The following is a 13553-nucleotide window of genomic DNA, read 5'->3' on the forward strand; positions in this document are numbered from 1 at the left end:
TGTGGGTGGCGGTGTGGGATTAGTTTTCGGCTCTTACCCTGCGGCTGCTGCTGCTCCGGGGAGGCCGAGGATGGGGATTCCGTGGAGCTGGCCGCAAGGCCGTGGAATCCGCCTACGCTGCCGCCACTGGAGCTGCTCGACAGGATGCTCGGCGTGACCGCGACCGTGACGACTGCGGAGGATGCACTGCTGCTTTCCATGGCGGGCACTGCGAAAAAGTAGAGAACACGAGTGTGAAATGCGAGAAGATAGAAAGTCAACAAAGGCCATTGGAATAGAATGCACTGCACTGGGGCAAAAAAGCGGGGGAAATCCTGAAAATCCGGGCTCATAAGAAATAAAGTTCCATAACACCCACGCACATTTGAAAGGCTTAAAATATTTTGCATTTATTCAAGTGGTCCCCCAAATCTGTAAATTCCACAACGCCCACATTTTTGAAAGTTACGAAGGTGAAAGGATTTCACCTGTATATATCAAACATGTCCTTTTTCAGTTTGTCCACTTGACCCGAGGCACGCAAACACAGGTGTGTTAAGATTACCAAAGTTTTGGCAGCTATATTAAGTTTTTTTATTGCTTGGAAAATTTGAATAAAAATTAAGCCTTGAAATAAGTTTTGCTAACATAAAATTGACTATTTTAAATACTTTTCTAGATCATATAGCACTGCAACATTGCTAAAACAACAAAAACTTGAGTTCTATTTATTTTTTAAATATACCTATTCGCCGTCAATAGATAAAAACGTATATTTATTATGTTTTGAAGGAATAAATATGGCATTTTATGATTTTAAAATACTAATGACAGGCATTTAAAGTGACACTTTGGGTAATTGAAAATCTTTATGCTGAGCAACACACTAAAAATTGTGATTGATGATACCTTTTGTTGGTGCCTTTGAATAATTAGCACCTTTTTTTTTGATTTAATACAATTTTGTTTCTCTTTCTAAAATATTCCCCGAATACTAGGTTTTTTTTTTTAAGTTTATTTGCACTATTATTTGCACTACTACTTGCTTCCAAGAATTTTTCCCCTTAGTTCACTTTAATTCTATTCTTAAAATGCTTGTGCAGATTATTAACAAAAACTGCCCTCCACTTTGTGTCCAGCTATCGGGATCTTCCTTTAATGAAACGAAAATGCAAATTGCCTTCATGCTTTAATTTACAAATGTAATTGGATTATGTTGTTCTCGGATTTTTGCAGAGTGTATACAGGAGCGGAAAGGCATTTGCCGGAGGAGTGGTGCGAGGAGTGAGGTGAGGTGATGGGCAGTTGCCCTTTGCCCCCTGACACTGGGTACATATTTGAATGAATGACATTTTGATAACAGTTGTTTGTTGTTCCTGTTGCTGGTGCGGCTTCGGCTGCCTCTGCTGTTGGCCAAGGTAAAATGCTATCAAAATACGGCAAAGTTAAATGAGTTTAGTTTTAGTTTGGCTTTTTTGTTTGCCCAGTTGGAGGCGACTCCCAATTGGGAAACCAAAGCGAAACGAAGTGGAGCACAAGATGGAGTGACATCCGCTTTGTCTACGCCCGTTGATTGTCCAGTTTGGCGTATAATTCCGATTGACAAGCCTTGTGTAGCCGTACATCTTCCATTTGCCTCAAATTGTCCAACTTAAAGGCTTCGCTGGCAAACACAATCTCTTGAGCTCGGTTCATGTCATTTGGCATGAAAAATGATTAAATATGTTTGGGCATTAATCATACGCCCAGTGGTTCAGTTTTATTATGTCTGTTTCGGCCATCCTTTACTGTTAGCCCCATCCTTCCTTAAAAGGGACCCATGTATTTCTTTACGTACAACCCACTCTAAATTGTTTTCCTGGCGCTCATTAAGGGAACTGCATATGCTGCTACCCATCATTTGGCGCCAAAAAGGGGGAATTGTTTACATTTATTTCGGTGTTCAACTGGGGAAGTGAACTTTAGATCTAAAATTGAATTTATTTCACTTTCACTTGGTGAGTTAATAATTTTTTTTTTATAGGATTTAGTTTTTATTTATTAATTTCATTAATGATTCATAGCTAGCTGAGTGATCTCTGCACATTCATTCCCAAGATAATTACTACTTAAAGCCTTTCCATCGCACCCACTCCATGATGAGCCCAAGTTGTAACCAGCTGTTTGTCCACATCATCGCTGGTGCAGTTTTCCCTGCGCCTCGCACTTAGCTAAGTATTCTGTAATCATCTCTGCCGTCTGCGACTTTCATTTAGCCCCTTTAAGCACTTTGGCTTGTTGCTCGTTATGCAAGGCAGCAAATCAGAATCAGAACTAGAATCCGACTCGAAATCCAGAAATAGAAATAGAAACAGAAACGAGACAGACACACACATGGATGAAACCCGAAACGCTGCAATTAGTGGAACAGCTTCCCGTTTTGCGCTCTGTTTTCATTGTGGAACGCAGCGCTAATTCCGCGACTTTCCATTGTCTCTGGGTCTCTGGGACTATTCCGGGTTTTCTTTATTTTTGTATTATTTTTTTTTTGCAGTAATTTTTGGCTGGCCAACACGTTTCAAATGAGCAAAATGATTATGCACATAATGTGGAGCAGTCGCTGGGATGGCTGACATTTGTCTGGGACTCGGGTGACACGATTCGGTCAGATTACGTATACGCCACCGCGGAGATCTTGTTTTAGATTTTCTTGTCAGCTTCCTCGCTGTGCAAGTGCTTAAATTCTGTAAGCCGCTGAATTATTTTTGTATTTCTCCTTCATTCTTTTGTTTTTTTTTTTGTCTCGGACGAGTGACAATAAATTGCTGGCTGTGAAATTGCATTGTAAATTAGCTTTTGATTGTTTTCCGCAAGGCAGAAAGTTATTATGCAAATGCCTGTAAATGTGACGCGATTTGCCGCTGCAATGGTTCTGCTGATTCATACCCATAAATGTCATTGATTCTAAATTAATGTTGTTTTTATTTCGTCGTGATAAATGATAAGCACAATTCCGGCCAATTGTTATAAACAAGCTGGCAAACAAGCGAAATGCCGGCTAAGATCCACAGCCTAGAATCGCTTTTAGTGCCAGAGGCGTTGGGAGAGAGGATTTCAAGGGGGTTGGAAGATACCTACCCTGGTTGGAAGTTACCCACTTTGGGCTGGATTTTATCAGCTAAATATCCATTAAAATGCGCGCGAGTTGGAGCCAAATTTTTGACAGCCTGCCCCGGGTAACCACACCACTGAAACCACACTACTATTAATAATACTTAGCACCATTGATAAATACGAGCGGCTATAAACGCCTATATAGCCGAAACCAACAGCAATAACAAATCATGCCGGCCAAATTCGAGCCAAGGAGCGTGGAAATTGCGGAAAATTGTCTGGGCCGCCGTCGCCTACACTTCATAAACTACTCAACTTCAGCGCCGGGCAGAAAATGTTTTCCATCATTATTACATTTCCACCAAGTGGCTTTCCCGGCTCTATCCGCACCACCTCGCTTTTCCGCCGCATTTTCCCTTAGCTGAGTTTTCGCCGAACGTTTAAATCGTTGCGGCGGTCGGTTCATCTGGTCGCTCCTTGAGTTTTCCCAAGCAGTTTGCTTTGCGGTTAGTTAGACAGAGGAAAATGTGCTAGTTTGACATGACTTCTGCTCAGTCGAACGCAATAAAGAAATTCCAGGCCCATGAATTGTGAGTGTAATTGCAATTTTATTGGGGCCAAGTTGTTTGAGTCTGCGAGCCGTGAAACAATCGGGTTACCAAAAGGGACCAGCTTCAATATGAATTATAAAATAGGCACTTGCAACACATTAAATATGTTTAAGTTGATTCTAAAACTCATAGGATAATGCATAAATACTCATTTAACATTTCAAAGAAATATGTAAAAAATCAATTTACAATTGTGCTTTTAGTAAACTTGAATGACAAGCAATTGGTGATTTGAAGAAATAAGAATGTGCTAGCAATCCGATCTTAGCATGCATGTCGTACGAAACTCAAAATTGGTAACAAGAACATGCCGTCATGCTTATAGACATAATGCTGTAGTATATATATGTATATATACCGCTGATAATTCCATTGTTTCCATGGGGAATTTCGACGGAAACCGAGAAACCAGCGGCGCGTAAGTCAGGCAGTTTTGAATGCGATTTCAAATTGACGCTTAAATGGCATTCAAAACGAAAGCAAAAACAATGAAAAACAATCAAAATACGGCGGACGGACGGATTGACAGACGGACAAATGACAACAAATGAGTTTTTTGAGTGTTCTGAGCTCGTTGTTGCACTTGTCATCATTCCGGACAAAGATGATGGATGAGGCGACGCCGGGCGAGTGGCAGACACTTTTGTCTCGAAATCCACAGAAAAAAAAAACACAACTCATCGTCCAACAACAACTAAAAAACAGAAGAAAACAAATTATACGGTTTAATGGCAGGTGATATGCGCGAAGCCAAAATAAGCGGACTGATAAAAAAGTCGAAGTGGAATTCGTATGGCAAAGTGAACAAAGTTAAAATTGGTCACATTTGGCATTATGACGGAATCAATCAAAACTTAAACGGACTTGAAAGAAAATGTTCCGCTACTTAAATAAAACCGTTTAAATTGCCTCATTTGCATGAGCTAGTTTAAATAGGAGCCAAATTAGTTTAATTTATAGAACTAAAAGTAATTATAAGTCAGCTAACATTAATATGCTTGGCTAGAAGCTGGAGGAATATTAACCAGTCTGGTTAAGATATTCTTATCTTTATTGCATAACTCCCTTTACAAAGCGATTATTGTTAATGGCCCTAAAAAAACAACAAATTACGAAATACACTTTTATCTAATATAATTATCCAACACTGCATTGTAATGCCAAGGGCTTGACATATTATCGAATTATCAGCGCAGACGTGTGAAATGCCACTGTAATCACTTGAGTGTTAACTCAAACAATTTGGCACAGTGAAAATTCAAATTGAATTTTGCATTAGTGCCGTCCGGCATTTGCATGTTGGCCACACTAGCTGTGTGTGTGTCCAGTTCCAATCCCGGAGTAATCCCCTTTCCTGTCGCCACCATGGTCTATTTAAATTAATAATGGCATAACCCCGGCTCGCCCATCATTCCAGCTGTCATTAGGCACATTATCCCACCAACCCAGGGCCAAGATCTGGGAACTTTGGTGGCCCAATGGAGATGATACCAAAGACACTAGAATAACAAGATGCGTAACGGCCATACAAATTTTTGGCACGCGATTTTTTGGCCGTGGCTCTAGAGGTGGCTCCAGGCTCTCTTGAGTTTTTGTTCGAGAGAGAAAGAGCGGAGAGCGCTACAGCAAACAGCTCTTTTCTACGCATACAGTGATAGCATACAACTGTATGTGTGCATACGTGTGCTCATGCATTGTAAATTTGACAAAATATGCCCTTCACCTTAGAAGTTCGTTGACTTTAAATCTATATTATTTTTGATTAATTGGCTCCATGCAAAAAATTCTTGTTTTGTCTTGCCTTAACGTTATTATTATTTAAATAAAGCTTAGAAATAGTAATAGCCGAATCTATGTACATCACAAAATAAATTTCGAAAATGACTTTATATTAGAATACTTGTCATTAGGGTATTCAGCTTGCGGCGTGAGAAAAATTAATATGGCAATGATTGTTGAGTGCTTGTGTCCGCACTTCGTGCCTGACGATATGACTTTTGCAACGAACTGTTTTCATATTTTTATTTATTTTATTAATTTTTAGTTTCTACTACGTATTATTATTTTTTATGAATTATTATTATGAAATATTATTTATATTATTTATGAATAAAATTATTATTTTTTTATGAAATTAAAAAATAATTATTATTTTTATGAAATATTTATTTCATATTTATTTATTTATAATATAAATAAAATAAAAATAAAATATAAATATGTAAACGGTAGCTAATTCGAGCGGCGATTTTAACAAACGAATTTAAAAAATTTTAAAATTATAATAGTCAGGGAATTTTTATTTTATTTCATCATATTGCTACGAAATTGGCCACAACTCCAAATATGTAAATTCGTTTCTTCGATCAGAATTGATTTCGGCCCGAAAATCGTCTTCTAGCACAACACGCAACATATACGCATTCTCGTCTCTTGTTTTTACTCACACAAGCAAGCAAATTCTATTTTTAGATTTCCTACGCTCTCAGCGTCAGCGAGCGGAACGAGAGCAAATTTGGCCTTCACCAAAAAAGTGGCTGCATAGTGCCAAACGAATGTATGGCCGTTACGCATCTTGTTATTCTAGTGTCTTTGATGATACCCTCCTCTGTCAGACTCACGTGCCCAGCCGGCCTAATTGTAGCAATTTGAGTAATCACATATGGGCAGTGGGTTGTCAGGTGGGCAGTTGGGTGGGTAGCCTGCTTATTGGCAGATACATTTCACGGGCAAATAATATTGCACCGAGTGATTTATTTCAGTAATCAAAAGCAATGCCAATAATTACGCCGCTGTATGCCAATTCATCTGAAATTAATGCTTTCATCTGCGAGTGGAGAGTGATTTAAAAAAAAGTTGAAATAAAGCCATAAGATCAACGTTTAAATGAGTGATTTAATTATACAGAAAGTAATTTAAATTCGAGCTGCTTAATATTAATGAAAATTCATCTTGTTCAAATATAAATGCATAATGAAATCTCATTTGTATTAACTGCAAAGCACAGAAGTTTGCTCTCCGTTTGATGCTCTCAATAACTATTTATTAATCATACGCCATGTTGGCCACAAAGTTGAGTTCTTGGTGGAATGTAAGTCCTTGCTGGAAGTGGCCAACTGTGAGCTCTTTTCAATTTAACCCGAGTTGTCATTAGCAGCACTCCTTCCATTCCACCGGGCGAAGAGCTCTGCAGATCGGCGTTAAAGTGTAACACTCCATAAAACAGATGCCTCGCCGGGACGTGACCACAATATAATTACCCGCAGCGAGACGGAGACAAGCGCGCGCCACTTGTTGGCCAGCGTCTCTGGCTTTTGGCTCTTCAAAAGCTAATTTACATGCCGGCTTGGCCCTTCGCTCTAGGCCAAACCAAACCAAACTAAAAAAAAAAATAAAAAACCAAACAGAAAAGGGGAAAAAAGTCGGACAAACCAGCTCGGATTGAAAGTAAAAGTTTTTAACACTTTTCATTTTAGAAGCTGCTGCTCTCCTCGGCAGCTCGACACGTGTGAGTTTCGGTTTTGGCCTTTGTGTGTGTCTTTTGGCCTCTGTTTGCTTTTCGCATTAGGCCAAAAAAGTGGATGATGTTCGGGCCCATTATCAAGTGGCAGCTGTTGGCAGCAGCACGTTGGCATTTGGCTTTTGTAATTGGTGGATCGCCGGCACAGGCGGGTTACAGCATTGGTATGTGTTACATGTTTGGCTTGTTTCTGGTTTTCTTGGCCACTCTTCAATTGGCTTATTTTGATAAGATCTTAGCGCTGTTATGTGAGACGGCACGGGGTTTCACTTTCTGGGTCATATTTGGCTCAGCGATTTTCCCATTTAATTGATAAATTTATTTGAAAACTGATATAATGGATTTGCGTACAATAGCGTGCAATTTAAAAGGTAAATTTAAGTTGCGTAATTGTGCGACCTACATTATATCGAAACTAATTTGTTAAACATGGTTCTATTTCAAGTTGATTCTTTTAGTACCTAAGTTAACTTGGATCAGCCAATTATTTCAATGGATTCATATGCACATGCCGTAAGCAACGCCCCTTCCAATAGCATCGTATTCCTTCCGAACTCCGGTGCCTTCCGTCCAAAAACCCTATGAAAACAGCAACAGTTTCGGTGTGTCCACTGGTCAGAGTAAGGGCAAACATCACCGAAGGCCCACAATTACACAAACAGGGAATCCGCAAAGTCATCCAACAACCGCATGCCGAGTCAGTTAGTTCCATTCGGGGTGGTCCAATTTCTGGTCCTGCTCCTGCTCCTGTCCAGATTTTGCTCAGCGAGGCGTGCTCATGACCACTTAAAGCCGCTTTAAGCTTCCAAACCGAAAAATATGTGCCATCGTCACCGGCATCGCACTCCATATTCGGGCTTTTCCTGCAACGAACTTCCTTGGGGACTCATTTTCCGATTTCACACACAATTTTACATCGACAGCAGCAGCGAGGGGGAAACTTCACTTCGAGTCGTTTGTAAGTTTTGCCAGATTTGCTGCTGTTAACCATTTGACCTGGCCCGAAAGTCAAACCGAAGTTGAAGCTCCTGTTTCCCGGCATTGTTGTCCTTACAGGACCCTTTTCCCCTGTGTTATTATGCTTATTGCTGCATCTAGAGCACGTATTATGACAGTTAGTTAGGGGTAGAAGGCAAAGTCTGTACATATTTGTGGCCAGTATGCTGATTGTTTGCACACACTTTAAGTGACAAAAGCGAAACCGGTTAGCTACTACAGCAATCCCCAAACTTCATATGGTCTTTAAAATGAATAACTGTAGCTTTGTATATATAATCATTAAAACGAACTATCCCTTTCACTTGAAACAATAAACCAATGAGGACCCGCAATAAAGCTGATTTTCCGCTTCTGAACTTGGATGCAAACAAGGATAAACTTGGCTACGATCCAGTTCGAATAATTTCCGACAAAGTTATGGGCGAAAACTTTATAGAATTACCTGGAGGAGCACTTGGAAGGAAATGCCAGGCACGCGTTGAACTAGAGCTGTTCTTAGCCCGTTTGCATATGCCAAGGGTATACACTCATTTTTATTGCCAGACGTGACTACATCGCTTTCAGCATAGTTATGCTTCTAGAACTTTAAATTACAAAAATATACTTTTTCGGGGCATCAAATCCCAGTGGCACACACACAGTTTTTCTGTTTGTATTGAAAATCTATGGAAAATACAAACGGATAAATATTGCCTGTCGATTTCTGGTGGGGCGTAAAAGTTTTTCTAGGATTAGGCCACGTAAATGCTTGAATAATGTGAACAGATTTAACTTTTGCCATTGTGCGAAACTTTTTCACCCGGCTGATGAAGTTGGGCAAGGTAGTTTTTTTTTTTTGTTTCCAGACAGGTTAATAAAATGGCAAATTGAATGCGCTACAGTCCAGCCGGACCGATAAGCTGATAACAGCTGGGAACCTGATAACTATGATCATAATGTATCCGTTTTACCTTTTAAGTGTCTGGTTCTTTTTTCGGTTCGATCTTTTTTTTCTGGTTTTTTGTGGCCCTTTGTTGGACTTCTTTCCTTTTGACCAAAGGCGACAATTTGTTGGCATTTTTTACGACTGCCAAGTGGCGTTAAATTAACGGGGCGGAGAAAGTGGCCGTGGGCCGGAAAGGAAAGGTGAAAGCATCTGCTTTCGACCCGCATTTTATTTTATGCCGTTTTGATTTTTCCTTTTCGTTTCCGCTCCTTTTTTCGTTTGGTTTTTTTCCCTTGCTCTTCTGTTGTCGTAAGACTCCATTAAACAATTCAATTAAGCCGCGAGGGGCGGGTGTTGTCTTTAAAATGTCAAGCTGGACATAATGCGGGCAGGAGAAGGGGGTACTTGGTATGTCCACATCCTTGCCCGGTTGGCTGAATTAAAACATTTTATGCAAATTTTAACGCTACTTTCCACCGAGTTCTTCTCGCATTTTATTTGCCGACCTCTGCTCTGTGATGGCTTTTACTGTTTGGCAAACGCTTAAAGTATTTACTTTAATTCAATGGGTAAAACGAAAACAAGGAAACTCCGCAATTAAAAACGGAAACGCCTAAAAGCTGGCAACTGTATTAAAAAAAAAAAAAGCAGAAAAAAAATAGGAGCAGAGACGGAAATTAAAATATTTCCGGTTTGCTGAAGAACTTTTTTTTCGCCAAAGCTACGGAAAAGGTTGCATCTGCCAGACTTGGGTCATTGTAATGCTAATTGAAGTTGAATCGTTTTCGGAGCCAAATTGCTGGAAGTTGAAGAGTCCTTCGTTGACCATAATAATTGATGTAGTGTGAATAAAAGGGTGCTCCCAAAAGAAACACAAAACAGTCACCATTTGACTGATACTTGGGAGTATCTCAGTTTTATTAGTCATTATAAAAAATGTATAGGCAAGATCCTTATCGACGCTTATTGATGATACTCGATCTAAAACTTAGCAATATGGCTGATGGCTTTCGCAGTGCCATTGCATATAAATGTCAGATAAATAGTTTCCCGCTTGGGGGCGTGGCCATAAGCCATAAAATTGCAGTGGCGCGACCAACGTTGCGTATACGCAACGCCAAGAAGACAAACTCGTGGAGCTGGATGGGTGGGCGATACTGGCGGATGATGACTTGGCGGAGGCAACAACGCAACTTGGCTAACAAAGTTATGACAAGGATTTATGAAGTATGCATTAAAAATGAGCAGCTATTTGCTGTTTTGCAGTTCAAGTATGGCTAAGAATTTGCTTAAAGCTTTAAGCCAAAGTCCCAAAAAAAATGAAAATCTCTGACTCTCTCCTTGAAGACGTTTGCCATTCCCACGCAGTTGAAACAAAACATTGTCGTGAGCATGTTTGTTTGTTTGTTTGTTTGCATGTTTGCCAGTTGCCGGGTGTTTGCCGTGTGTCCCGTTTGTTTGCATACAAATTCTTCAGACGCCGCCGCATTTGTTTGTTTGCCGAGGCAACAGGCAACTGACAACTGCCAAAGGAGTTGTCTCCCGGGTCGGATCTTCTCTGCTCCTCCGTTCCCAGCCCTCGGATACGTGCCACCTTAACTGTGCATATAAAAATTCGCATATAAATCAGCGACACATGTACACACACACACCTCATCTCCTCCTTTTCGCTTTGCCCAGTGCCATCTGTAAACATATCGTTATTTATCCATTTACCCCGTTCCACGTGACAGACGCCCTAGGAGCGGGGACACGGTGCGGGGCTTCACTGTAACAATATGTGGGCTTGGTCGACTGTTCGGGATGCAAGTTAATAGGGGAACATGATGTGGTTGCGGTGCTCAGGCTTCTCCTCCGCCGGCGATAAACGAGGAGGTTGGTCCAGAGTCAATCAATTGCCAAGGAATTGTTTTAATTCAGGCGAGCATTTCGCTAGAGAAATGTTTTTGCACAAATAAACAAGGCTGCATGTTGCATGGTTGCTCAGTTCTGTAAACAACTATACATAAATAACAATAAAATAGCTGAGTTTAAGGTTTAAATTTAGTTAGCTCGCCGAATGCTCCAATTTAATGCTTCATTCCGACTAAGCTATTCGACGAAATCTTTTATTCCGAAAAGTCTTTACGCCGAAAGTATTAACAAAGCACTTTTCTCCGTACTTCGTATGAATATAAATCCAGTTCCTTAGTTTTCTCCGTTTCCCGCTCAATGGTGCTCATTATCAACGCAGTCGAGGTAGAGTGGAAAATATGTATTTTTATATACACATGATGAGCTCGATTTTCTTTTCATTTTCATTTTCATTTTCGTAATAGCGCTCTGACAATTTTCATGTGAACTGGCGACGATTTTTCACCGTCACTTTGCGGTGAGCAGGAGGAGCAGGATGCAAGGACCTTCTGCTCGGCATTCGGGGCTTTTGGGGGGAAACCGAACCATTCTCGCCGACTGCAAGGATTTCCCAACACAACAAGAGCTGGGCAGGAACTTAAGCAGGAAACAGGAAAAGCAACGTATCCAGCTTCTCTTACTTTTCGCCAACCTCTTCTTTGTACGTGACGTCTTTCTCTCGAGACGTCACTAGATTTATTGTATGCAAGTTATGTGTGTTAGTATCTGTGTGCGCCTGCACGAGTGTGGGTGCTGTTTGCACTTGTGTAGGTGTAAATATGCAAATCGGTTTTTTCGACACGCTGACGACTTTTTCACAGCAACTGAAATGTGCTTAAAATTTGCAAAATTGTAGTTCATTTTTATATTCCATCGAATGGTGTCCCTTTTTTTGCAGTTTCCCCTTTTCACCTTGACAATTGTCCTGGGGCCAGGATTGCTGCACACAGAATACAAACAGGGTTATTTTCCCCCCCACCGACTACGTTTGATTTGGCTTCACCAGATTTTCCCAAATGCATCCATTTCTCATCGCTCCTCCTGTCTTTTGTTTGCATTTCGGTTTGCTGTGCCTCTTGACAGCAGTTTGAGTGCCATTTTTCGCTTTGGTTTTTCAGTTTATTGTCGCAAATTGTTGCCAAGTTCGTAAAAAGGCAGTTAAAAAGATTCAGGCATTTCTGTGACCGTTTATCCTTTGTACTCTTTTTTCTAGTGCATACTCCTGGCTTCAATCAACTAAGTAAACCAATTGGATTTTATGGTTTTATTAGGCTTATTTTAGTTAATTCATTTTTAATGCACACTTTATATCTATACCACATAATTTTTTTTAAATATAACAGCTTGAACTAAAGAAATGCGAAAGTGTATTTGAACAATAATAACTTCCTTATCCTTTTTTTTAACCCTTTGGCCTCAGGTAAATTCCGTTTATAACAATTTTAACCCTTGCTTTGGCACTTAATTGAAAATTAAAAAGGTGCACATAAAAAATTAAAATTAATTTCGTGCCGTTTGACCAGAAACCATTCGACCTTATTGTTAGGCCAAACGCTTCTCGGATTTACTGGCCTAACCCACACCTAATTCGCTGGATGAAGTGGGCAAATTCTGCGCTGGCCATTTAACTTTTAAGCAGGCCTGATTAAAAAAAAAAAATTGCATACTTGGCCACACCGCTTTTTTGTGGCCAAACTCGCTAACTTTTTTCGCCAGCACAGCGCTGAACTTGAACATTTTCATGGGGGACCCTGGTTCCAGAAGTCCTGCCAGGCCGGGCGTGTAAAATGGCCAACGAAAATTGCAGCTGCCAAGCAAACACATGCAAAAGCCGCATCCGCCACTTTCGCGAGTGCCAGTCCGGGGAAACCCCAGGATCCGCACATCCGCATATCCGCAACATCCGCTCTGCACGCCCTTCGTCCAGGGATGCCTCATTTGGCGGCTCGTTGTGGCAAAGAGCTCCAAAAAAAACTTTACAAAGCAAAATGTGTCGACTGTAGTATACCTTAGTATACTTTTAGAATTTAGAAAAAAAGGTTGGGAACGATTGGAAACATCGCGTGTAAGTAACTAACTATTACTAAAGTCTCTGATTAAGCTTTTGTCATTTAAAAAACAGAAACTTAAAAAGAGTTCAATGTGTTTCTTATATGTTAAAAGATAAATATGTCTAAAATTTAAAATTAATTACTACCAACTGTAGTTCCTGCATACCCTTACCCATTGCTGGGTATCCGCTGCAACAACGGCCGAGTTAGCAAAAATGTTTAAACAGCTGGTAAAATACAAAGGACAAAAAGGGGCGTAGGTAAATTTATGTGGGCGGGGTGTGGACCTGTCGCAACACAAAATCTGACGCCTAAACGCAGCTTAGCGATTAAAGCGCTTTTCAAACTTGGCCCAAAGGGGGAATTTTAAGCGCCCAAAGCCGCCGGCTAGCTTTTCGTTTCGTTTTCCCCACTTGCCACGTTCGCTCCATGTTTGTTTTTGGCTGGGAGAACAGTGGCCCAAAGGGAGCCAATGCCGGGTT

At 40.6% G+C, this 13553-nt stretch overlaps 1 protein-coding gene across 2 annotated transcripts in view; it reads right to left on the minus strand.

The window, feature by feature from the left end:
- The window catches only part of LOC6731885 (mucin-5B), a 39587-nt gene that overhangs the window by 3492 nt on the left and 22542 nt on the right, over positions 1-13553 (minus strand). For both annotated transcript variants that reach the window (XM_039298377.2, XM_044923897.1), the window contains one exon: positions 38-208. In XM_039298377.2, the coding sequence (XP_039154311.1) occupies positions 38-208 (171 nt within the window). The remainder of the gene's footprint in view (positions 1-37; positions 209-13553) is intronic.

Source organism: Drosophila simulans, chromosome 2L (genome assembly GCF_016746395.2).
Source record: "Drosophila simulans strain w501 chromosome 2L, Prin_Dsim_3.1, whole genome shotgun sequence".
Lineage (NCBI taxonomy): Eukaryota > Metazoa > Arthropoda > Insecta > Diptera > Drosophilidae > Drosophila > Drosophila simulans.